General features: G+C 53.2%; 5 protein-coding genes across 5 annotated transcripts; 2 read left to right on the top strand and 3 right to left on the bottom strand.

Moving 5' to 3' along the window:
- Nucleotides 1-2,487: 2,487 nt before the first annotated feature.
- BDZ83DRAFT_120999 (uncharacterized protein) lies at nt 2,488-3,968 on the bottom strand. Its single transcript, XM_060501148.1, has 3 exons — nt 3,669-3,968; nt 3,090-3,607; nt 2,488-3,032 (listed from the first exon to the last, which is right to left on the bottom strand). The coding sequence occupies exons 1-3, from the start codon at nt 3,859-3,861 to the stop codon at nt 2,916-2,918; spliced, it is 828 nt and encodes a 275-aa protein (XP_060359024.1). The 5' UTR covers nt 3,862-3,968; the 3' UTR covers nt 2,488-2,915.
- Nucleotides 3,769-4,793, bottom strand: BDZ83DRAFT_121012 (uncharacterized protein). The gene has a single exon (XM_060501149.1). It carries the CDS (start codon nt 4,601-4,603, stop codon nt 4,076-4,078), a length of 528 nt encoding a protein of 175 aa, XP_060359023.1. The 5' UTR covers nt 4,604-4,793; the 3' UTR covers nt 3,769-4,075.
- A 5,947-nt stretch (nt 4,794-10,740) lies between these two features.
- BDZ83DRAFT_765819 (uncharacterized protein) lies at nt 10,741-12,336 on the top strand. The gene is made up of 2 exons (XM_060515256.1): nt 10,741-11,275; nt 11,540-12,336. Exons 1-2 carry the CDS (start codon nt 11,015-11,017, stop codon nt 12,056-12,058), a joined length of 780 nt encoding a protein of 259 aa, XP_060359022.1. The 5' UTR covers nt 10,741-11,014; the 3' UTR covers nt 12,059-12,336.
- Nucleotides 12,337-18,884: 6,548 nt separating this feature from the next.
- BDZ83DRAFT_120944 (uncharacterized protein) lies at nt 18,885-19,918 on the top strand. The gene has a single exon (XM_060501147.1). The coding sequence runs from the start codon at nt 19,114-19,116 to the stop codon at nt 19,636-19,638; it is 525 nt and encodes a 174-aa protein (XP_060359021.1). The 5' UTR covers nt 18,885-19,113; the 3' UTR covers nt 19,639-19,918.
- A 4,460-nt stretch (nt 19,919-24,378) lies between these two features.
- BDZ83DRAFT_757370 (cell differentiation family protein) lies at nt 24,379-25,681 on the bottom strand (the record flags this gene model as incomplete). The annotated part of the gene is made up of 4 exons (XM_060514890.1): nt 24,379-24,562; nt 24,617-24,992; nt 25,051-25,206; nt 25,261-25,681. 4 exons carry the CDS (start codon nt 25,679-25,681, stop codon nt 24,379-24,381), a joined length of 1,137 nt encoding a protein of 378 aa, XP_060359020.1.
- Between the last annotated feature and the right edge of the window lie 326 nt (nt 25,682-26,007).

The following is a 26,007-nucleotide window of genomic DNA, read 5'->3' as shown; positions in this document are numbered from 1 at the left end:
TCGGATGGACTCCTGATTAAGAAGAGGAGGCTCTACTATTGCACGACATGACATGGCAGTGATGGCACGGGTTGGCAGAAAGCAGTCGGGGCTTAACTCCGGAAGACACGCACGCACACGGCACCCCCCCCCCCGGGACCTCACTATCCCGTCTCTTTCACGGCCACCCTCAAGCCTCTCTCTCTCTCTCTCTATCTCCTTGTCCCGCACTCCCCTCCCACTCGGCTGTCTTCCTTCTCCCTGGAAAAAGATGGCGTTCTGCCGCCCTCGGCGACTTTCCGGCGACTTCCCCCAGTTGAACAACATCCGCAGGCGTTCGGATACAAGCAAGTAGACACTGGTAGTTAGAACTAGCCCAAAAGTTGCTAAGCTTTGGAGACTGGCTGTGGGAAAGTTTAGAAACGCCTCCCATAAGTCCCCCAATTTCTTGTAATCAATCAGTGCCAAGGGAGGACATGGCCTCATCAATAACCTTTACCCCAGACTGACTGAACCGACCGACCGTTTGGGCTCTCCCCAATGACACCCCACACCCCCTGCCATACTCCTCAACCTCCGTTCAAGGGTTTCGCGGCAAAACGCCTCCAATACGTGCAAGTCAGTTCCCCTTCTGCGTCTACGTTCAAATGCTGTGTCACCAAAGCGAACTCGCGGCGACACCCCCCTTGGTAAACCGGTAAGGAAAAGGTCGTTGGTGACACATCATGCGGTCGCCGGCAACTCTTGCACGCGCTATCAATCAGTCTTGCTTCTATCCCCTGCCCTCCCCTCCCAATGCTTGGTCCTTTTTCTGCGCTTGCTGGGGGGGTGACAAGAGCAGTACGCAACCTGACAGCCGACTCGAATCCTCCTTGTGTCACCTTGGCCCAGAGCCCGACTGATAAACCCTGGGGTGGGCCTCTCTCTCTCTCTGTACGACAATGGCCATGCTTCCCCAATCGAGCAATAGACGCAGCTCGCAGCAGTAGAGAAAAGGGTGACAAGCGAAGCGGTTCAAATCCCGTCCTTCCCATGGACCATCCGAATGCCATCCTCCGAACCGCCCGCCCATCCATCATCAACCCATGAAGGTGTTGATCCCATGCCATGCCACACCACACGAATGCTCTGCAATCGCAGCCAAAGTCCCCTTTCGACATGATGTATTGAAGCCTTCTCAACGCCCGGCTTTGCCCTGCCGTTGTATACGACTTATCCGTATCATCTTCGCAATATCCGTCCAGACACCCTCCTCGTGTATCTTGACATGCCACGCTCCCGCTCAATTTGTCATGTGTAAGAACTCTCCTCTCATGCTCCTCATAAAAGGGAGCAAGAGCAAGGCGGCGGCGGCAGGCTGGTCGGACTTTGCCATGTAAGGCATGCTCCTGAAAGCGCCCCTCCACCACCCTCCTCTTCCTCCTTTCCCGACCCAATGTACTCTACGTGAGTTATCTACAGACAATCCTCCTATAGTGCTATATTCTGGGACTTTTGGCTGAGGGCCGCAATTACCAAAGCCGTTCCGCCGCCACGGCGTACGGCCCCAAAACACGTAAAGGCATATGACGACAAATCCTAGACCCGACCGGGCTACGGGCGAACATCCGCTCCGTCGGGAACTTGTCCAAGGCACAGGTTCCCTCTTATTCACGTAGATAGTCCAGGCTGCACTCGTTCTAACGTTGCTTGCGCGTGAATCTCCGTGTTGTCTTCGTCATCTTGTTTCAGGTACCTTTTGGGAGCCTTGTGGTGCGTTATGTTGCGCGTTATGTTGAAGGAAATGGGGACCATAGGTTTTCTCGTGCATATGCTTTCCGCCCCTCGTTCCCCCCATTCCGCTCTCTCCAGTTGTCTTGGTCTCTGATCCCTGTCGAGCACTCGCTTGCGGCAGAGGCTCATTCGTGGGTGGTACCGCAACATCGTTCATCTCTAGTGTACTGCTTTGCTCAGGATTGCTGGAATCCCGGTCTTGCCATTTATCGACAATCACCGTCTCTTTCTGATGTGAGGTATCACAGGAAAAAAAAAAGAAAGAAAGAAAACCGATTCCTCCCATGATTCGGTATACCTACTAAAACACGGGGACTAAGTTACTGTCTGCCTCATCCCCCATGGACGTGTCTTAGTTTTTACCCATGCTACGAATAACACAGCACCAACCTCATCCTCACCCCCAAGAGGTCTGTTCTTCAAAGTGCTTTGTCAGCTGCCTTGACCTTGGCCAAAACTCGTAATTTGTATCTCGAGTCTCGAGCTTTGTCCCGAGTCCATACGGATACTAGGAGTTAAGAAACTTTAAGCTATTTTCTCCGCACCCGACTCGGCCAGACTCATGTTTAACTCCGCCTTCCCTGCACGCTTCGTATAATCCTACGATACGTATAGTTCTCTACAACGGGCTAGAACTTGCTGCTACTCGTTACCAGGCTATCTCATCCTGTTGCTGCCGCCCTTTCGACACCCATTCCAACGCCCATCTCGTCATCGGGCACATTTACAGTTCGAACACCTCACAATGGTAAGACGGATGATACACTCATGTGATTGATATCGTGTTACTTTTTTCGAGGTTGCTCTCTATAGTAGTACAAAGGATGTTTGGGACAATCTCGTCTTTTAAATTTTGGACTGCCGTATCAAACCTCGTAACAAGACGATCCTCGATGGGATCAGTCTGCCCAAAGTGAAACGCCGTCGCCTATTCCCAGTCATATCTCCGTGAGGTCGAGCGCTTCGACCAATACATGCGATCCATACGCCTCCGAACTCCTGGCCAAAGCCACGCTGAACATGTGCAAAAGAAAAAAGGGGGGTTATGGTTGAGAAAGAGCCAAGTGGTGATAGAAACCCAAATTGTAGTCGCCAGAAATGCTAGGCTCCGATAAACAAGGATGTTGCATGTTCGTTTTTCCTCCTCCTTCGCGCTGCGTTCTCTATTGCTGGATCATGCCAGGAGATCCCGGCATGGAGAGTGGTGTTGTGGGATACTCGTAGCCGGCGTCGGAACAGTTGGCCGAGTGGTCAAACGAGTGTGAGAGCGGAGGAGTCTGCTCATCAACCCATCAGCATCATGTATTGCGGGAAGGCGGTTGTCGCATATAACTCACATGAGGGTTCGTGGGGTCGTAGGAGCTTTGCGCGTTCATGTCCATGCTGGGCATGTACGCGTAGTTCATGTAGGGAGAAAGACCATCGTCGCTGTGGTATGATTCGCGCTTGATGGCGTCTTGGAAGTGGTTCATGGGCGGCAGTGTAACTGGTACCGTTGCGGCGAGATATGTGGGATACTCGGCGGCTGACATGGGGTACGGTTGTGTGGTGTATGCGGGAGCCATGATCATCTCCTCAGCTGGGGGATAGGTTGAGTATGCGAGGAACGGAGGAGTGATGGATCTGCCGCGGTCATCCTCGTAGTGCTGTTGTGCGAAGAAGACCTCGTCGTCGTTGTTCATAGGAGGAGTGAATTGGCCCTGGTTCATGGTCTTGGTTGGTGGGGGCGTCTTTTGTGTCTTGCTCGCCGCCTTGGTCTTGGTGCTCTTGGTTGCCGCGGGCTTCTCGGTGGGGGATGTGCCTTCCTGACCAGCGCGTCTCTCGAGGTCCTCAAGGCGTCTCTTGAGCTTCTTGCCTGTAAGTTGGTGTTAGTGATTGCGTGGCTGTATCGCTGGGTGATTGTGTCTGTGACGTACGGTAGTTGCGCTGGGCAATGCGGTTCTGGATCCTCCGGCGCTCAGCGAGGTCGGAGATCTTGGTCCAGTCTTCATCAGGATTGGCGGAGCTGCTAAAGGCGCTGCTGGTTCCGTGTCCAGAGTAGGCCCTGGGAGCGGGAGTTGTTGCCGGGTAGGCGTATTGGTGATGTTGAGACATGGTGAACATTGACATTGTGAGCGGGATGTAATGTTGTCGCGCTTCTTGGTGTAAGAGGATGGTGGGGGATATTGAGGTCGAGATGACTATCAGGCTGTAGAAGGGCAAGATGTAGAAGAGGAAGCTGAAGCTTGGTGATAGTCGACAAGTCGCAACTTATATCAAGTCTAGATTGTTGGAAGTCTGGATGGTGAGGCGAGATGTGGCAGAGGAAGGGGAAAGGAAGCTATTAAATAAAAAGTAGCCCAAAGGCTTCACAGGAGCTCAGCCCGAACCGCCCAGCAAGCCGGGAGCAATGACATGGCTGGCAGCGGCAGCAACTACAGGGCTGGCAGCGTGAGTGCGAAGGACCACCAAATACAGCAGGGGTGCCTCGCAGGGCGTGGAGATGTAACTTGTAGATAGGTATAGGTTCCACATAGCCTGGCGACCCTACACTAGTACAAGGTATCGCAGCAAGACAGACGGGCAAGCAGATGAAAGGTATTCGTACAGGTTCCGTGCCTTGCGCCAGGTCGAAGACGAGGAGGGGATGGGAGGGGAGGTAGGGGGGGGGGCGTGCGGCTGTGTGGAAGGGGGTGTAAAGTGGTGTGGATGGAGTGAGGAAAGGCGAATGAGCTAGTATGGGTGATGAAAGCCTACGAATTACCCATCTCAGGTAAGGTAGGATACCACGATGCCTAGGGATGGAGATGGGGGCGCATGGGAAGGAATAAGGAGGGGGGGAGGGGCAGGAAAGCGAGGAAGAAAAAGACATAGACACAGAGACAGAGAGGCAGAAAGAGAGAGAGAGAGATGAGAATTAAGGGGAGTGTGAATAGTAACAGAAGGGTGGGGGGGTGAAGGGAACGTAGGGCAGAGAGAGAGAGTGTGTGTGTGAGTGTGTGTGTGAGGAAGAGAGAACGGCAGCCGTCCGACACAAGAGACAAGTGGGAGAGGATGGCATGGGTGATGGATGGGTGGTAAAGAAGGTGCCTGATGACCTTTTGGTTTAAACGGAGCAAGCCAAGAGCAACGCCTCGTTCCCCTCTCCGTTTACAGATACTGGCGCCTCAGTTTCGACGGGAGCTCTTTACGACGGGACGGCTTGGGAGAGAGAGGTGAAGTACGCGGTAGACGTAGGCTGTAGGCTGGCACTAGCACAGGAAAGATGGGCGCACCGGTACCCAGGGATCAGCTGGGCTGGGCCGCAGCAAGAAGATTTGACGGAGCTGGAAGAGGCCAAACGCACACTGATTGACGGCCAGGCTGCAGTCCGGTGGGAGATGAGAGGCGGCAGCAGACACATACTGGATGCTGCGCTGCACTGCATCTAGGCCGGTGGAGGATAATGTTGGACTCGGAGAGTGTCCAGGGTGGGCGGGGAGAGAGAGAGAGACAGAGAGAGAGACTGAAAAGAGGAGATGAAGATGGCAATACTCGGTAATGGAGTGGTTTGTTGCTGTGTTACAGGGGTCGGGTCCGACAGTGGTGTTGTGTTTGAGTGTCATTTTCATTCTCAAAGACATGGAAGTGTGGTGAGGTATCCGTAGAGTGGAAGAGTATCCGTACCTTAGGTTGAACAGAGTCAAGACGGGCGGTGGAGGTACGTACCTTGCATCTCCATCTCGCACTTTCTTCGATGGCTCCACCCGACCGAGTCGAGAGAAGCTGTGAGTGCACCGCGGCCGTCGTTCAAGGGTTCGCGATAAGTTTGAGTCTCCACGTCGAGGAGAGACACGGACTCACACCCAAGACCATGTACCATCTGGAGTACGTACCATTGCTCATTGGGGACAAGGGAAGGGTGGCACTGGCACTGGCACTGGCATTGGTGGCCCGGTACGGAGTACCTACGGATACACTACACACTAGGTACGGATACAAACCACAAACCTACGGGGGTCCCAGGGGGTGGAGAGACCTATGACCGGGGGAGGAAAGCAACGCCCATCAACCGCAACTTCCTCAAGACTCCATCCAGACTTTCCGTACTTGCCTCTTGGATCGTTGTACGGACACTCAGGAGCAGGAACAGGGGCAGGGGCACTCACCTTCGGTAGGTAGGTAGGTGGCTGGAACTCCAAGGAAGGCGCTGCTTCTCGGGGTTTAAACTGCGGCAGCGGCAGCGGCAGCGGCAGCGCCAACCCGACGGCACCACCACGCCCCGACTCTTACTTTACGAATACCTTCCTTCCCTTACGAATGCCTCGAATCATCCGACCTTACCTCACCTCACCTTACTTACCTTAGCTAAGTACCTACACGGTCAAGCAGCTAATCCAAATCATCCACCTCAGATACCAATGACTGCATCACTTGTACGAGAAACGCAAAAGGGTTTGGTGCCCATCAATACCCAGGACATTATCTTCATTTCGACGAGGGGACCTAGACAATCGCTGGCGCCTAGCCACTCCTCATCATAGGTATGGTATCCTTGGAAACATCCCCCGGATGTACTCCATTACGTTCAGAATTAGAAATACCCAACCGGAAACCAATTTTGTCTACCAATCTTGGGAAAGGCAGGCGAGTATTGTTAGAACCCGACAGCACCACCGTGATATATCGAGATGCTCAATAATAATAGTAGACAGGTAGATGATTCAACATCTTCCGTAGGACCAAGTCGACTGGGAGGGCTAATACCTTGGTTGGTGGCCGCACGCGGCACAGCAGAAGCATTCTCATTGGGTCTGCTTTTACTAGCCTGGGCTAATTTTGCCCACTTGCATTCGTCTCCTTCTATCAATACCTGCGAAATGCTACCTCGGGATGCCATCGCGAATCAAGCGCGTCAAGTCAAAGGCAGTCTGGTTTTGCCCATCTTATTTTGGCATCCATTGTGCATCAATCGATCCATCCTTCATCTCCAAAATCCAGGCTGGCCAGACCTCATGCTCATGGATGATGATGATGGTGGAACAGGCGACAGCTTGTCGGACTTCCCGCGTCAGTCGGATCACCAACAAATCGAATCAGCAGCTCGCTCGGTTCACATTGGATGACATAGCGTCAAGGTTTCGCTCCTTTGAGCCAGCTGTCCTGCTTTGTAAGTTTCTCTCGATATATCTCATATGCAGGAGATTAGGAATAACCTCGTGGACGCCTTGCTCTGCTTCGATGCTTCGACAAGAGTCCTAGACTTCTAGGTAGGTAGGTCGCATAGCCCTCGAGGAAACGTACATCTGAGGACTCGCAGCACCCCACCCACGTGGTACGTACCCAACGTACACCCGTATGTACAGTACTGGCACCAAGGATCACATCCCCTGCCAACTTCTTGTGTTACACAAGAAAGGACAGGGCAGGGAGTTCGTGCGGATATTGGCGCAGACAGGCTCTATCCCATCCGTATGTACTACGGACACGGATACAGAGCGACAATAAACACCTTACTCCGTACCTTATGTCCGTCCCGTAGGGCTGCACGCACAGAGAGGTCCCGTTTCTCTCGCCGCCTCCCCCTCGCGCTCATCCTCTGCTCGGCGCCTCTCTCGTTGAAGGATCTGCCAGCGCAGAAGCACCTTGGGGCCTTTGGGGGGGGGGGGTGTTTGGGAAATGGTAAACGGCAGAATGCACAATTCAGTCCGCGCCGTTCGTCGCCAACATCCGCCTATTCGTACCTAGTGTAGTCATGTCATGTCAAGGCAGCGGACAGGCAGCGTGGCCCTGGCTCCTGGAATCACCTCAGTCTACCTTACCTTGTAAGGTAATTGGTATGCGCTGTTGCGGCAGAATCGCCCTTACCCCGACGCGGGAACTGCTACCCCATTTGGGGGCCGCCGTTCAGATCCAAGCTTTCGCCTGGCGTTCTGTAGGGCGGCCGATCCCTCCACAAGTCACTACCGCCCACTTGGTGGTGAGTTGTGGCCTTTGGACCCATTCCAGGTCGCCGCCGCCCTGAGTCCATACGCAGTAAGGTACCTCAAAGTGAAGGTAAGGTACACACAGCACGGTAGCTAATCTGTAGTGACTTGGAGATTTTGGGGGAGGTTTCAAAACCACTGCTCCTCAAGCTACCTAGCTCAGCCCGCACACAAGGCCTAGCTTCTCCCAAAGTTCCTCACATAGGGCTAAGATGCGTCGTCTTAAAACCACCAAGACATTCACACACACCCACACCTTGAGTTTTGTGGCGGCTTCTCTCTGCCGCGCCATAACGTCCCTCCCGAGATGGAATCGAGTAGGATTCTGAACCTATGCGGCTATGCCTCATACCTTACCTGGCCTTCATCATTGGAACCATCAATGCCACTAGAGATATAGTAGACCATCTGGTAAGTCTCCGCGCCCTGGCACCTTAACCTCCGCCTGGACAGACCAATGTTTGACAAGAACTCACAATGGCATTTCCCGGCCCCAGTAACGAGTGTTTCGTCCTACCGTGGCCAGTGGCTGGTCATCGTTCACTAGCAAAAGAACATACCGCTGCCGTGGATGAGGGCCACGGCTCCGTGGCGAGCTCTCAATATTCTGATACAGAGGCACCCCTTGTCAGTCAATGTGTGCTTGGCAGATCTAGATGCTCCACGTCAATCCCCCCCCCCACCCCCCTCCCCGGACAACGACCGAAATCTTCTTTTGGGGGTCAAGAAATAGTCTCCGACCCAAACAACGGACGAGCTCTATTGCTCGTGTAGTTGAAGTGTGGTTAGATTATTGGCTTCTCTTACGCGGGCGCGCGCGCTCGCGCAGAATGAGTCCCGAACGGGAGATGGCTATCCAAAGGCGTACCAAGCAATAGAGTTGACACTGGCGGCATTTGCTGGGTTCGAAGGATCATCGGCAACGACCCTGCGCCTCACAGGTGTACCGTTCTAGTGGAGGCGCGAAAAGGGCGAGCGCAGATCCGTATGGACGTTGTCTGTTGCTTCCCATTGACATAATACGTCCCGAGAGGCGCGGGCTAGTTGGCTGGTACGGTTGGTTGGTAATCCGAATGAGGTCGTGACCAGGTCCGTGGGCACGCAATGTGTCGGGGAAGATGCTGTCAGAAGGTCGGACGGTGCCGTGGCTATTCCTTCAGCCTAGCACCGTTTCCGTGGACAACATATTGACGACGTCTTAGTACTGACGATATTGGAAAGAGGGGAGATGATGGCATCCACCTTGCCTTTGAACCCAGAAGATCAAGTCCCAAATCTAGCTATGGATGGTCAAGGCAGAGCCGGTGGGATTGGGAGTCTTGGACGGTAGAAGCATGGATCAACCCTTGGCACGACGTACGTAGGAGGAAACTCTTTCGAAGTGACTCCCTCTACAGCTTCGTCTAGACTCCCAGTTTATTCATACACCAGCACATATATTCGCAGGTTTATTCATTCATCCATCGTGGACGCGTAGGGATGCGAAGCCCCCGCTTGCGATGGGGCTCGATACAGCGCAGTATCGGGAAACCCTTGGCGAATCTCGAAAGGGTTCCCGAATTGATCACAGTCAATCCCGCAATCTCGCGCCTGCAAACCTGAGCCGGAGCGGGAGCTAGGTGTTCGCAGACAAGGCCATTGCCTGTAAAAGTTGATTGAAGCATCCGTGGCCAGCCGGCAATAAGGACGGGACAAAAGTGGGCTGGTCCCGGGATGGAGCGGAGCGGCGCTAGTCCCAAGATGTAGCTTCGTAAGACGGGCCAATCCCGAAGTTCCAAAGCCCCTGGTTTTTAGCCTCTTCCGCAGGCCAAGCTTTGCAGACTTTCCGGAGTATGTACTTACTCTGACTCTGTAAAGACGGGAGGTGAGTGTTGCCAAAACACGGGTCAGTGCACTAAAGTTTCTGATGATTTCCAGCGTCCATGTGGTGTGGTTTGTGGTCCAGGTTCCTTTTTTTTTTTTTTTTTCTGCTCTTCTCAATCTCTAGGATCCATGGACCACCGACCGCGGTTGCGGTGCTACTGCTAGGTGGCAGGTGCTCGATGCCAGATGCTGGGTCTACGGAGCAGGCACTGGCCGGGTGTGTCCAACCTAAAGGGAGGGGGACTCAGACTTGGGATACACTAGCTGGACCACCGTACCCCTAACCTTGCCCTGGCTATATTAAACACTGGAGCGTGCGGCCCAACCAGCATCACGAGAATTCGATTGCCTAGAGGCGAGTGGGGGAGTCTCGTGGCCGAGCTTGGTCATTAACGAAGGGAGCAGCCAGTGAGAGCCCGTCGTTGATCTTTTTCTTCGCTACGGAGTGCTGTGCTGTGGTATTTTACATCTTGCGCCCGCGCAGAGGCGCAGGGTGGGGATCCATGGGATTTTCTTCCATTCGATCTTCCCATGTGAGGCGACTGGCAAAGAGTCCTACATACCCAGCCCCAGTCCCGGACCCGACTCCAGAGACCAGGGAACCTTCAACCCCATACTGTGGTCCAAGTCCAAGGGTGCTCTCTCTCCCCTGCCGAGACGTCATCACCAAAGAGGTAAAAAGGATTCAAGGACGGGACACACGGTACCTCCCAAGATCCAAGGGGACAACCCACCACCCAACCCCAAGCCTTTCCAGCCTAGAGACGGGAAGAGGCTATTCCGGCTACCAAGCCACAGGGCGAGGTGCGCCAGCGCCGTTTTGGCGGTGTCCCGCCCGCAAGGCACACACGGCACAGCGTCACGTCTTTCCTGAATCCTTACCCGTGTCAATGTTTTACTGTTGAGTTAGGTTCTCACGGTTGTTCTATTTGACATCTGTGGAAAAAAGGTGGCTCGTATCTCGGAACACTGAATGTGCGTTTTTGGCACAATTCATTGATATCTCGCTATTTACAAACACAGAATTCGGATAGGAGAAAACTAAATCGCCACGGGAAACCTGGATGGACCACGTCCGGAGTTTCCATGGATCCTTGCCTGTAGATAGGTGCGTGTCATCGGCGAGCTGAAGATATATTCAGCATCCGAACTTCACATCGTTCATTGCAAGGATACTTGGATCCAAGAAAGCGGTCGAGACACAGATTGCTCCGTGCAGACGGGAATAAGATAGAGTGATGGGTCGTGAAAGCAACGGGCGAGATTGGGGCCACGTCCTCAGGCTCCGGCTATTGTTGGCGAGTTCCGGTAATTCGTACGACCTTTTTTGATCATCATCATCATCATCACCATCACCTTGGTCGTCCTGAATCCTACCCCCTCGGTCTGGATCCTCAACATCGCGAATCCTTCAAGGCGGGACCAGTTACGGATAGCTGATACAAGAGGCCAAAATGGACAAGGTATCGGAGCAACCCTGGAAGCTGGAAAGGGCGCAAGGTGCTTTAGGGCGGCCGACAGCCGCGCTGGTCTGGGTGTGTGTAACTGTGAATTATCAATCTCGAGACAAGGGCCCTTCCCCTTCCCCCATGTCGACTTGCAAATGTAACGTGCGCTTCATCTGCTTGTTTGGGACGCTCGTTCTCGGCCCCCAACCAGCGATAGTGACTCTAGGCTCTGGCTCTGGCTCTGTAGGCAGTACCTTAGTCTGTAAGGTAAGGTAGGCATATCCGTTTACTGGTGACTGGGTAATTAGGTGTGGTAGGAAAAGGTACTTCCGAGAACTACGCCGTACGCCTACCTTACGGTAGTGCGGTCTACCCTTCCCGTGCCTCTCAAAGGACCCCAAAGTCTCCAACGGGGGGAGGGGGGGGGGTCCAAATGACGAAGGCTTCCACGTGCTTTGTAAGACGTCTATTTTTGCAAAGTCGATTAGCAAGACGATGCCTGCTTTCCTATTCGTCCGTACTTGCTTGCAGTCACACAACAAAGTACCTGCCCCCTCATCCTCCGCATCTTCCTCCATCTACCTCAACCGTGGATGCGCGGATACAACCCTCACCTGCGCTCCTTCGGACGAAGTGACCCATCCCATCGTACACCTTGTATCCGTACTTCGTACCCATCTAACCCTTCTCCCCTTACCCCGACCTCGACCTCGACCCCTTCTCAAGAATCACCACACCTCCAAACACATCGCTGGGTCATGCCATGCCATGCCCATGCCCATGATCCGAACAATTCCCCATGTCCCTCTCTCTCTCTTCACTGAGCCTGTATCGTACGGTAACCTATATCATAACCCCGTCCATGGATACCATCGACGCCCGCAATACCTACCCTACCCCCAAACCCTTGTCTATGCCGGCCAGCCGGCTCCATCGCCAAAACACCCCTTGTCCCTGGATCTTCGACGCAGCCTGGGCAAGCCGCAAGGTCGAAAGCTCGCAGTGGGTGGGGACCTCGGACTTGGGTTCCACAGGAGAGGGTACGAATAGGCATCCAACAAAACGTGCAGCTTTTTCTCTACGGAGTATCTGTAATTGCTGCACAGCTCCAACAGGGCTGCATTTCCCATCGCTTGATGCTATTGCAGGGACACGCCGTTGAGACCGTCGGGTTCAGACATCGTCAAGCGCACACCTGACCTGACTTCTAACGACTTTTTTACGCGCCAGTAACCACCCCTCCTCTGGCGCATCGAGAACGTCTAGAACATGCCATCACCATCACCATCACAATCTTCGACCTCTGAGTGGCCCGCCGTTGCATGACACGTTGACTTGGCGATATCCATCTCCGAAATAAGGACCCAGAGTGTAACAGGACCTAATTCTTTAGCTGCTCATTATTAGATGCTGCCTGTTATGCGTCGCTGCCGTTCTCCTCGGCCCCGGGCCCAGTAGGAATTTCATTGGACCGCCAGACCGAAGCAGGATCAAATGAACACCCCAGCCATGGTTTATTTCGTCGATGCTATTGCCGAGCTTGTCAGCACTGCACTTCTTCTCTATCTGTACGATGCGATACAACGTAGCTTCCGACTTCGATTTGCAGGGGCATCACAACGCCGCAAAAACCCGTTGGACGCACTGGTTCACCAAAAAGGCGGGCGCCATGTAGTTCCCTTTAGAGACCGTTTATTATCTATCTGCACTTGTCAGCAATCCAACGGCGGCCGGTCCGTCACCCTGTCATGGCAGCGCGGACCAGAGATGCCATGCAGACGTTGTCATCACCTTGGCTCCGAACAGAGCAGAGCTGTCCAAATCGAGAAACACAACGCACCGTGCCATGCCATCAGACATGCGCATTGTCTAGGTAGTTACGCGAGGTAACGGCGCAGCACTGCCGGTCATGACGATAATCAAACGTGTCCATGAATCGGTACTCATCACATTCTCCTCTTTAGGCTACTAGTATACCCTATTCCATTCGCGATACCTTTGACTGCCTAGGTACATGATTGAAGCAGGAGCCAGCCTTGCGATCTGCCTGGTGGTTTGCATCCAGACTACTCACCTTGAACGATGATATGGTCTCTCTCTCTCTCTCTCTTTCTCCAATATGATGGACCTTGGATGATCTGTAATCCTCGGTTGCCAACGATTCTTTCCCCATCGATCGATTGAGCCCGGCACTGCGGATAAAGGTTCGTAAAGGTGGCCAAGCTCGAGCCGTAAGGGTGCATGGTGTTCTACATGTTATGCCTTCTCCTGGATATCCAGCCCTACGCCATCCAGATTGGCTTCATCCATCTTGGGAGGGGCAGAGAGATGGGCGCATAACGATTGCATCCGCCTCCAGCGAACCCCAGCCCACCACACCGAACTCTCGGGCTTGCAGGATGAAGCGGTGGGCCAGTAGGATTACACTGCTACGTGGGCCCCGGCCAGGAAAGGAAAGGGGGCGCTGCGCTGGTCCCTCTCTACAGGCTACAGTCTACAAGGCTTCTGTCGACAAGGGGGGGGGGGGGTTACCTTACGACGGGTTTGAACGATTGGGTACCAGGCCATGTTTCACGAGGCGGCTACCTGCTACTGTAAGAAATGTGCCAGCTGAAGCTCTGGGGGAAATCTGAAGAAGGGATGTTTTTTTAGGTTCTGACGATGTCCACACACATGGTGAGGGACAGCCTGGTATCCGTTACTGGGTTGGCTGCCAAGCCCGACATTTGGGATTGCTTTGCCAGCAGGGTGCAGAAATGTCGCGGGTGTGGCTGATTGTACTAGCCGTTTTCTACTTTTCCGACTTGGCCTCATTGTGGTCAGTGTACACACATCGTCACATGCGTCCGGAGAAGGGGTGGCATCTTGGAATGTAACCATTTTCATCGCATCAAGGTACTGTGTGTAATGTCGATGGGTCTTGGCCAAGAGAGGGAGGCATGGACAGAGCTAGCATGGCTAAGAATATGGAGATGGAGATGGAGCTAGAGAGAGAGAGAGAGAGAGAGAGGCAGCATCAGGCTGCCAGATTCGAGGGAAAGCAAGGGTAGGTCCGAGGAGTCCAAGGCAGTCCAGACCGGGCCAAGGTTGCGCGATTTCTCCTCCTTCTCCTCCTTCTCCTGGGTTGCTCAGGCTGTTGAGTATCCATACAACCATGGGTACGCATACGATATGGGCTGGTTGGAAGTCTTGGAGAGAGAGATGAGGAGGCAAAAAAGGGTCGCCGGGATTGGCAGCAGGTACGGTGTTGTCTCCGGAAGGCCGTTGGGTTCGGGGCAACAGCGGGTCACAGCGGGCACATGGAGCGGGCAACACCCACAAGCACAAGCACAAGCAGAGCAGAGCACAGGGCACCAGGTGGCAGATGGCAGGTTGGCAGGTACTCCATAGCGTAGTAGTCCGTAGGAGTCGTCCTTTCCCGTCCGCTTCAAAGCTCCGGAGTCGATCGGGGCCCAGTACACTAAAGCCAGGGGGGGAAGGGGGACGCCCCCGGGGGGTCGTGACGGTCGTCAGGGTTCCGAGACCCACAGCAAGCGGGGACGAATGGCTGCGACTGGCCGGCTCGCATTTGTTGCGTGGGGCCTCCACTGTCCGGGGTCGAAGCCAAAGGACAGGGCAGCGCAGCGTTTCTTTCGTTTCTGCTGCTGCGGTCCATGCAACGCTGAATAACCGTGAACCGCAAACCACGAAATCGCCAAACCGCAGGTTACAAAATGGGAACATAGGATGGTAACAATCGAGAATAGTTTGATTAAGAATCGCAAGGTAATATCTCTCCTCCTTTTGCTTGCTTTGCTTGCCTTGGCCACTGCGATACACCATCATCATCATCATCATCATCATCATCATCATCATCATCATCATCATCATCATCATCATCATCACGCCCGGTCGGTCACAAGTCACACGGAGAGTACGAAGTAATAGTGGCAGCGCAATCACTGCCCCAATCACAAATTCACTGGGTACCAGAACTGGTATGCAGGAATCAGAGACAGGGTACGGTAGGCGAATAATGGAGACATGGCGTGTTTGCTGGCCCTCGGTAAATATTCGTTATTGGTAAAAAAGTTTTTGGAAAACAATATGTTGTTGAAAATCTGGATAGGCAATTTCCAAGGCCATTATACTGCTGCCTGGGACCGACCGGTGGTCGGTTGGTCTTTAGGCTCCGCTTCGCTTGTCATGGCTGAGCAGCAAATCTCCTCAGCCCAGGTCCATTCTCTCGATGTTGGATCATGGATGAAGGTTCTTTGCGGCGGTGAATCGAGAAAGTGGATTGGAGGATGCCCCTATTTGGCTGCTTGATCTGGGCATATTTTGCAGTGCAGGGCGGACTGCCCCCCCTCCCCCCTGGAGGCTGAAAGGGAAGGATGGAAGCTGGGGGTATTCGTACTTCGTACAGAGTTGCGGGTAGAGAGATGCCATCCCATGGATGGTTGCGATTAAAGCCCACTGGGAGGAAACCCCATCATGGTGGATAGGTAGGAATTACACTTGACGATGTGGAATCCCTACCCTTGCCAACCATGACTGAAAGTTTGAACAACCTCACAGAGCGGAAGGGAAGGGAGGGGACTGCAGTGATGCCTGTGCTTTTTCTTGTGTGTCCGTGCTTGGAGTCGCGATGTCACACTCACGACGTTTGCAGATTGCGATTGCCTTGGAATCATGACGGATAATACGCCGCACCCTCGCCTTGTCGGTTCCAAAACCCAGGGCGTTGGGAGTCGCGTCCTACCTTAATCACCAGTTGAAAGCAACGCCAGAGGGATCGAGGACAAGGGGTGTGTCGCTATACATCATTTGAGGCTTGAGCCACCACCCCTCAGGTCCCCCGGGAAAAGGGTTTGCCTATTTGGGTCAAGCAATGTAGCGAGTATCTCTCTCACTGGTCTGTGCTTAAGTAATCCACAGATCAGCACTCCGCGAGACTCGAGAGAACAAGAAACGACGCCGTCTTTTTGGCCTGCTGCTAATCTGACCGCCATTATCTCAATCTCAACAGGAGCAACAAGGCAAGGGACCTCTGGGGGAATCGTCCATGTCGCGCTATGGACGGCTCAGCGCCCGCGAGAGGATTTTGGAAGCTCCATGATTGGTAATCAGACGACAACGGCCGGGCTGGGGTGCCAAAAGTGCGTACGGCGTAATTGCTGCGTATCCCCAAGGTATTTGTTTCGTCGTCTTGTGAGCTTGTCTCGATACGGTAACTCGTGCTCTGAGCCAATGGGAATCCTCACTCAACCCCAAGACACGACGCACCAGTCGTAGTACCCAGACTTCCAAAGTACCCAAAGTTCTGCCTATGTCAATACAACTCCAGCCTCTGAGCACCCTGTCTCTAGTCTACCTTACCTATACGGTAGGTTCACATAGTTATCGGCTCCGTGAAATCCGGGACAGACGTGGCTTGGTTATCGCCTACCATGCTCTGACTGCAAAACCAAATTCCTGCTGTATCATGTCTGCTACGCCCTGTAGTCACAAAAAGTTCCAGTGATGACAAAGTAGTCATCCATGGACCTTGACTTGACCTGCTTGCGGGAACATGGCAACTCCACCAGTGACGTACCTCACTGGCGCGCCATCTGATGCGCCAGTGAGATGCTTAATTGCCAGACGGATGCCCGTAGGGCTAGCTTCCATAAGCCATGGGGAAATTGGGATGACTACCTATTTGGAGAGGTAATTGCCTTCAACATCGCTTACGATGCGGTGGATGTACCGGTCGCGCCGCAGTCACCCCGAGATCCGGGCGTATGTGGCCGGCATGCACGGAGGAGAGGGAGCTGCACCGCCGTTCCGTCAAGACAGCTAGCTGCAAGGCATAATCAACGGCGTTTTCTATACGTACAAGACATGACATGCGTCCACGTCGTAGATTCGGGATTCTGGCGGTGTAGCTATCTAATTGAAATTTCCCAAAGCAGCATGGGACGTGCTGGTCACAAGAGGTTTCGTTGACAATGATGCGCAGAGCATACAGGGTCTTTTGTTCGTGCATCGACTTGCTGCAGCATCAGACTCCCCTCGTGAAATCTTGTGCGTGTAGCCTGTAGGTAAGTACTCGATAAGAGGGGGGAACGAACGGGCGAGACAATGGGGAATCGGGGCCGACCCCGGGCCTGGTGTGGCCTGGCAGGGGAGCGAGTTGTCTTACACTACGTTTGTGAAGCTGATGATTCGCTTGGGTTTGCTGTGTTGTCCCGGGGGGTGTGAGACGACAGGTAAAGAGAAGCGAGGGAATGTTTCCATGGAAGAAACGAGATTGTTACACAACGGGGCCGACAAAGCAGAAGAGTACGGAACAAACTAGTGTAGCTTGTACCTACGCGCGCACAGCCGACGCGAAGGGTGGATGACGAGGAAGCAGGGAGGGGAAAAGGCGGAGGAAGCAGGTTACACAGGGCTTGAAGAAGTTCCTGGACTGGGGTGAGGCAGATGGGAAATGGGAGCAAGTTGAAGCAAGAGGCGGAGAGACCAGGAGACCACCAGGCGGGGTCAGAGGAGCTTGGGTGCAGACTGCAGATGCCAAGCTTTCGGTGACGCCGCCAGAAAACGAGGGGTCGTAGGGCTGAAGGAAGGGCCATGGGGCGTAGTTGATTGGTCTGTTTGCTTCAAGAGCTTGTGTAACCTCAACCTTTCTCGCTTGCAGGCTAGGTACCTTGTCTTGCCTGCATAACGGTACGAGGTACGGAATACCTAAGGTACGAACACCATCACCCTGCCCGCGCGGGCCCAGGACTCCAGGAGGCTGTGAATGTGACACGCTGCTGCCAAGGTGAGGGAGGCAGGTACCTCGTTCACTGTAGCAAAACACGCACTCGGTCGAGGTATCCGTACCGTAATTTGCCTATCCGAGAGCCGCCCGCTGTTCAGGCACCCTGCCACCTCACGCCTAGCTGTCCGACCTTCCCCGAGTCCCGCTGCTTCATCCCGTCTCCCGACCAAGGCCTTGTCTAAACTCCGCAAGTACGGATAGACATTTCTTCAGACGCTGCGATCCTCTATGTATCTCTTCTTGGAGCTCTACGGAGTAGATACGACGTACAATCTGTCATCGCTTTCTTAGGCGCATCTTGGACGGCAACGCCCGCAGCAGCCCTCGGCCGAATTGAGCAACAGCACATGCTTTGTAATCTAGTAGGTACGCATGGAAGTACGCATACACCACCTTGACCACCTTATGCCAGTACATACCTACGTACCTTCGTGATGATCGACCGAAATGTCCTTCCCGCACAGAGACATCCATAATGTCACCTGCGCATCACACGCTGATATCCTCACCATGAAGATGTGCATACCCGCAAGCCACTCGTTGATGAATCTAGGTGTCTCGACAAGCCAGAATAAGGGAGTGCGCCATTTCTTGTCGGTTTCTTGCTCATTTACATCTCATCTAGCGATGGAAACGAGAGGCAAGCATACCTCCAGGGCTAAACAGCGATTGAAACAGTAGTATCCATACGTGCCCTTGGACGAGAATATCAATAAGACGGTGTTTGATAAGACAATATGTTTGATTCATCCTAGTGACTCGGTGTTTGGATTTACCAGGGGACAAACACCGACGCAGACGTTGTAACGTCGGAGGCTCCCGGCGCCGGCGGTGGTGGCGCCACAATACACAACCTGGAAGCATTGGATCATTTGGATGGTACCTATCCGTAGCCTCGCCTGGTCAAGATTTGTGCAGGCAAACACTTTTGACTAGTCATCATCCCTCCAAATCAACAACGCCCGGCGTGTGTCGTCACATTGTGAATCGGCAGAGAGATGAAACGCAATGTTCGCCTGTCTCAACAGCAGTGCCACTGCGGCTCAGCAGACGGGTGTGAAACAACAATGGGCACAAAAGCTAGTGACTGCGAGAGCCTTGTGATCTGCACTGAGGTTCCGGAGTGGCGGGCAATAGTAATTGTCAACGCATACAGAGTTTGTAGTGAAAACTCCCCTTGGGCAGTTGGTGGTCTGGGTTGGCTATCAACAACATGATGGAAATGTTGCAGGACTCGGAACCCTGATGCGGTTCATCCGTTCGTGCCTATAGGCTACACGTGGCTGGCCCGTATCATGAAGAGTCACACCGGGACTAGGCAATGGGTGCCGCTCTGAGGGAGAAGGCCCGAGGTGATCTTCTACTCTCGGTTCTTCTCGGGGCATCTGCTTCTTCTTCTTCTTCTCCATGCCTGGGTGTACTCTATCTCTCTGCACCCAACTCGCACCAGGACGGCTGCCGGCAAGACGTGGCTACGAACTCGTGGCTGTTTCTTCCTGTGCCTCTGGGCGGCTGTGCGGCGAAAGGGGACCCATCGTGCCGTTGTTGTTTGTCGTTCATGGCCCCCGATCGCAAAGAAAATCGGCCACTAGTGCGGGACACGCAGGGTCGTTGTGCCGGTACTGCAGTTGGGGTTCAGGTGCGTATGGGTAACGATGAATGCAAATGCGTCCCAATCTGTATCCATGTCTGTCAGGATAGTCAGGCAAGGTATCTTCGTAAGGGTATCCGTATGTTAGTGCGATATGGCCAATCGCGTATATCGTCTTGTCTGCGCGTGCAACGTCGTCGAGCGGCCGCCTCTCATGGGCAACAAAATATCATAGCAGTCAGTGATGGCCGGTGACACAAGGGCAGGGAGAACATGACGATGGACCCCATCGCATTGTATCCGTACGGGCAGGCATCCACCGATCCAGACAACTGCTGATACCTACCTATTGACTGAGTGGTTGCATGGCCCATTGTGACAAATTGAGCTTCAACGGCGTACCTATGCCAGCGGACTCACGGGTTACGGATACAACCCATTCTCGCTATTGCACCTTGCCTTGCCTTGCTTTGCCTCGCCCTACCTACAAATCACCTACATAAGTGTGTGATGTGGTAAAAGGTAGAGCCGAGTGTGTACGAAATGACGGAATATGGAATATGAGGCCAAGGTGAGGAACCTCAGGTACGACTGCAGAGGCCAGAAGAGGGGGGGCGGGGGGGCATTCAATCCGCTATGTCCGGATTAACGGCATATTAGCCAATCAGGTCGCGGCCATCTTTTCCCCCCTTCCGAAATTCGACCAGGACGAGCCACCGCCAATTCCCGCCAGATTTTGGTGTGCTTCCTCGAGCTTTGGTGGTGAAAAGGCGGAAGACAGGGGTCTGGACTGCAATGAGCTAAGGTACAGAAAAGGACTGGGCGCGACGACCCCTGCACCATTCTCGTCTCTCAGTCTCCGTACTTTCGTACGGATTCAATACGTACCTACCTTCCATTGCTTCTCCGCTCCACCTCACACCCGCACCCGCTCTGCACCTCACCTGCACGTTGCGCTACCTACCTGCAACTGCAAGTGAACCTGCACCCGCGCTGCGCCTTGCTCAGCACCTTAGAGCCCCATACCGTTTTGTGCGACGCGACAGAACGGTGTCCGTTTTTGTACTAGCTGAATCAGTACCGTATCAACGGGCTACAAACACTTGTCTCACAGTCAACTACACCATCCAACTCAAATCTCTACTTGACCTTGAACCCATCTACCGAGTACCCATCACATTGCCTCAATACAGTAGACGCTGTCCCGTTTCTTTAGAGAAAGCTTGCAGTTGACTCACTAGTAGGCTCTTAGTCGAAATGATTCATAATTGCCCATTGACTGGCATGACACTCACCACATTGGCATCTAAAGAACTCGAGGTGCATCAAATTCTGCTTCTTGCTACAATGCAGCCCAATGAACGACGTGGCCGCCTTACGCATATCAGGCAGCAGACTCGAGGCGGGACACAAGGCATCGTTTCCGCCTCTGGTCATTCGACGAAGATGAAAGTGAGCCAGGCCCGTTGGATTTGTCACGGAAAATGAGACGCAAGCTCGTAGGGCTGGCAAATAGCGTCAGCCATTCTTAGCTTTACTCCCATCTTTTGTGTCACACGTTCTCGTGGTCCGTCCGTTTTGGACCCCAATACGCAGGCACGAGTTGCCAATGGCTTGAATCCACGACGGAAGTGCGGCGGAGTTTACATCACCCAAGGTAGGTAGCTGCAGGCCCATCGTCGCTGCCGCTGCCGCTACCGCTGCTGCTGCCACAACCATCTCCGCCCGAGCCTCGTCTACTTCACCCTCGAGCAATCGTGAATACACGAAACATGCTGCCTTCCTCCGTGCGTGGCGACGAATCAACCATAAATACCTTGGGGTTCGGAATATGCATCCATTTCGAGTTGGTCATCGGTTTTGAGCCCGACATAACCCGCGTGGAGGAGCGCCAGGCTCCAGCAGATGATTGGAAGTGTATTTTAAGGCTGATTTTGTAAGCCTCTGACTAGTCTTTCGCTCAATCTCAGAGACTTTGCCTTTCATGCTAGTTGTCGAATGACTGGCCCTCTTGCTCTGCCCCTTGCTTTCTATAACTTGATACTCGCGCGTGCCCGACACGCACTCACGACGCGCACACTGGTCCAGGCATGCCCCCGCTGCCCCGTGATAACGGTGACGATCAATCCTTCCGCTGATACTCTATAACGTCTTCGTACTCGCCTCCAATGGGAGCTTGGCTCACAAAAGGCCCCCGAGGCCCCCGAACGAAACTCCATACACTCTTCGCTTCACATGGCCCCTTCGGCCTATCCGCGTCAACAGGTATACTCCAGACCCCATGTGAGAAATGAGGGCATCTACTATGCTTCAGGCGTATGCTGGACTTGTCGGGTTGACCGAGGGCCATTCGTTGGCCATCATCTCCCGCTCTGCCTCGGAAGGGCCTCCTCTGATTTCAGCTTTGCTGCGTTGTACAGTCCCAACTAAGGCAGGCGGGAATACAAATTCGCCCTCCTGGCTATCCGCGCATGACTACCCATCGAACACTGCGATCTGGAGTCTGGTGCTTCTTAAGAGTTGACTTCTAGGAGAAGGTGATGTGAACCGTGAGGACACCTCTGCCGGCGCAAAGAACTTTAGCTGCTGGCGTTCTGCTGTGATAAGTAGCATCATAGAATATTGAACTTGTTGTCATGATTGATCAACACGCGATATATTGATTTCTCACGCCCAGAGGGTCACCTCTGCGAAGGTCTTCTTCCCGCTACCAAGAGGCCCCTGACGTCCCTGGGGAGGTAAACGGATCAGACTATATGATTGGAAGGCCCGGTTTCCTGGACCATGTCTTTGGTGGCTGGGTTACCTCAGAACTCTATTGGGAACACGTTGTGCCGTAGGGCTGACGGAATCCTCCACGCCTCCTCCAAGGGGTCAGCATACGTCCGAGAAGTGTAAGGATCATATGGCCCCAATCAAGTATTTGAAATATCCTATTTGCCCGAGGGTGACCTTCCATAGATACGGGGCATGTAAACCTCATGAGCCATTGTGCAGAGTAGCGGGCATTCATTTTCGAGTTCTTGTCTGTCTCCTCGTCGCTCCATCTGACCCCCAAATTCTGGTTTCCAAGTTCCAATCAAAGTGACGGCCGAGAAAATATCCATCATCTCGTCACTGGAACCTCAATTTGGACAGAATCACTGGACGTTAGAAACGCATGATGAACGTCTGAATGCAAGTAGTACCTGCGGATGCTGGAAGTACGTAGTGTCTCCATAACACAGCCTATCCCTCCTATCCCTACTGTCATTAATATTTTTGTTATCGTTTTTGTCTTGACTGTCTTTCTTATTCTTGTTATCCCGAGCTTTGGTTTGTGTATACGAGGAGGTCTAGTAGATCGACGTTGGGTAGCTTTGGTAATAAGGTTAAGGATATAAGAACAGGTGTTTTAAGAGGCTATAGATTTTCCCTACATAGAGACCTGTCGCCTTGGACCTGGATCACGGCCACTGATATTGCCTGACGTTGGGCACATTATCGTCGCCAAACCTTAGCAATGGCGTTCTGCTTGGAGTCCGAACTGGTTAACTATATCAAAGTGTGCCTTGCGCCTTATTTCGTTTGTCTCATTGTATGTTGTTATTAGTGAATGTTTAGTGAAGAATATTGGAAGGGAAGACGAGCTTGGTAGATGTATAATGATTTGTAACTCGTGCTATGTGATTGATATCTCGGCTGAGCCTGTTGACCGTCTCGTGTAACGTCGGGAGGATCTCGCATAGAGTCCGAATGTTCTTGGTATCTCGTTGACACCGCCTATAAACGTTTCGATGGTCTTTCGGAGAGTATCGAACTCGCTCTTGGTGTTGGCTTTGAGCTTATTAAAAGCCTCTAGGGGAGCTATAGGGGCTGTGGAAAGCGTTACCGTGATTTGAATGCTGGGACATGATGTTAATGACTAAAAGATTATTCGTGTCAAGATTTGCTTACGCGCTTGCGAGGTTGAAAGAAGGGGAACAGAAGAGAGAGAAGAAAGGAAGAGGCAAGGTATTAAAAATGCTTGCCTTGACGGAGGGTCTTCCTTACCTTGACGTGCCTTCTCTACGGCGAGGGAGTGACGACTTGACTTTTGCAGGCACCGAGGTGAGTCGTGCTGCACTGAATTGCTAAGACCAGAGTAGGATACACCTAAGCGGCCCGCGACATCGCTGCTGACGTTCCCAGCGTGTAACAACTAGCAGAACTGTCTGTGGCTACGGCCAGAAAGCCTTCATCATGCATCCAAAATCAACTAGGAGTGCCTGGGTCTGTGGTTCACCGCATGTTACGTCTTCCTCTCCCCGGCATAGCTGTCCTGCTATCCTGCAACTATTTGAGCTAGCATGGCTAGGAAACTAAACGATAGTGGCCAGAGACATCGTCATATCCGACGGGTACATCATTCACCTCACCAGGCAGAGAGCATTGGAAAGCATCATTGGAGAACAGACGATGAGTTGGAAAAATTGGATTCATGGACCTGACCCTTTACACATACACAAGTAGGTCGAGCCATATAGCATGGCAACCTACACCACACTGCCAAGAAGAACAGTTCATACAAGTATACCGCCCGACTGAAGCCAACACTACCATGCGCGACCCCGGATAGGAAGTATGTTAGCAACAGAAATCTTTGGGCCGTGTCCATAAAGCCCGAGACGTCATCCCCAGCCTCCGGCGCCAGTTCCAGGTCCGCCTGCTCCTTACCGTATAATCAAAATGACACAACCCCATCGCCGATACCGAACGAGAAAAGAAACCCTTGCTTTTGCCCCCCGCCTTTTCGATGCTACATATGAAGAGAGAAAGAGAGAAAGAGAGTCCGCGCAAGTTGAAGATGCATCCCAGATCAGCCTGATATGCCCCCATCTGGGCAGAGAAAGCGGGTATCAATACGTCTACGATGCTTTGCGTTTTCCGATGAAATCACTGACCTCCAAGTCGCCGAGTTATGCATGAGTCTATGTTGGCCCCAGAACGTTTACAATATGTCAGGTGTCCTTAGCCTCAAAGGCCAGGGTGCCCCCCTTGGGCCGGTTCGACGACATTGTCTGACAGATTTATAAGGAGCTGGGCCAAACATCTCTTGGTCGCAGCGTCATCTCTAAGGACTGAAGAAAACGTCGCATCTCGGAGGGGCTCCGGAAGGCACTGGCGCAGAGCCTCACGCGCGCGCGCGTTGTCACTCAATCTATGCGGCATTAGCGAGAGGCTGGAAACAATCGACTTATCTCGGGGAACTTACCGGAGAAAGCATCTGACAACGTGCTTGAGAAGCCGAGCCGTTTGCTGCTCGACGAGCTGAGCAACCATGTTGCTGAGGACAGTGCCCACCGCGTAAAAGCGTTCGTAGGTAGCGCAGATGTAGTTGAGCCCATTATCGTCCAATAAGATCTTTTGCACAATGAAAATCGCCACAGTTTTGCTCAGCTCTGAGCCTGTCTCCATAATACGTAGGCAAAGAGGAATGATCTCTGTGGTGAGCAGAAAGTTGATGACCTCGGAAGAATCGTTCTTGACGAGGGCGCCAATGACGCCTAGCGACGTCAGACGTAGGTATTCGAACGGTCTCGATTTAGAGGTCGTGTTGAGGAAGGGATACAGGAATAAAGGGATGTGGGCTAGGAAATGTGAGCTCATGGACAGGTAAGGTTGAAGGAAATCACCTGGATGGCGTACCATTCAGAAACAACGTGCGCGTATCATTGTGGGAGGCAACACACTGAAGAAGTGCTAGCGCGTTGCATACCCTGTTGGAAGCCGCGGCAGTGAGTTGTGAAGGGTTCAGGAGAGTGTAGACCGAGATGATCTCCTGCAGCAGCGATGTCATGACTCCTGCATGGGTTTAGTATGCGTCAATCACACTGGTCTCTAGGCATGAAAGCTTACCGAACGAATGCCACAATATGAGCGCAAGCTCGGGAACCTGTTCTCGCTTCTTGCTCAGCTCCAGAAGGGCCGCCTCGCGGGTGCTCTCGCTCAGCAGATCAGCAATGTAAGCCATTGTTCTTCGATTGTCCTCGGATATATTGTCGTGGCCGCCTTCCGGGGCATGCGCATTGCCAAGAGACGGAACCGCAGAATGCCCACTAGCAAGTCTATTGTAGTGCTGCTGCTGCTGCTGCTGCTGCTGCTGCTGTTGCTGCTGTTGCTGTTGCTGCTGCTGTTGCTGCTGTTGCTGTACCGCAGAAGCGGCAGCAGCAGCAGCTTGCTGAGCATGGTGGTGTTGATTAGACTGCTGATGCATCCATGCCGAGTCAGTCTGTGGATTAAACTGATGGTGTCCGTAAACGTGCTGAGCGGGCATCATCTTCGAATCCCAGATCCGTGTGCTTCACAGAGTATGTGATCGACGAAAATATGTGTGGTGTTGAAACGAGGGAAGCCGCTGCACCGATCGCAGCCAGTTATTTCTATCGCAGCCTCTTAATGAGAAATCTATTCAGACTGGCACTGCAGCAACAGGAACGATGATGGGCTGCGGCACTTCGTCGAAGTGTTTGATGTGTGGGCGGCGGGCGGCGGGCGGCGGCGGATCGAGTATGTCAACTTCGCGAGGGGCGATTTGGGCTTTGGGCTCTTGTGCGCGAGGCCGTTGGAAGACTTGATCGCAGATTCGCAATGGGTACAGAGGCC

The sequence above is a fragment of the Colletotrichum acutatum genome, assembly GCF_030867785.1.
Source record: "Colletotrichum acutatum strain CBS 112980 chromosome Unknown BDZ83scaffold_162, whole genome shotgun sequence".
NCBI classification, from domain to species: domain Eukaryota; kingdom Fungi; phylum Ascomycota; class Sordariomycetes; order Glomerellales; family Glomerellaceae; genus Colletotrichum; species Colletotrichum acutatum.
Note: the sequence above shows the minus strand (reverse complement) of the source record. Positions and strands in the feature narration are given on the sequence as shown.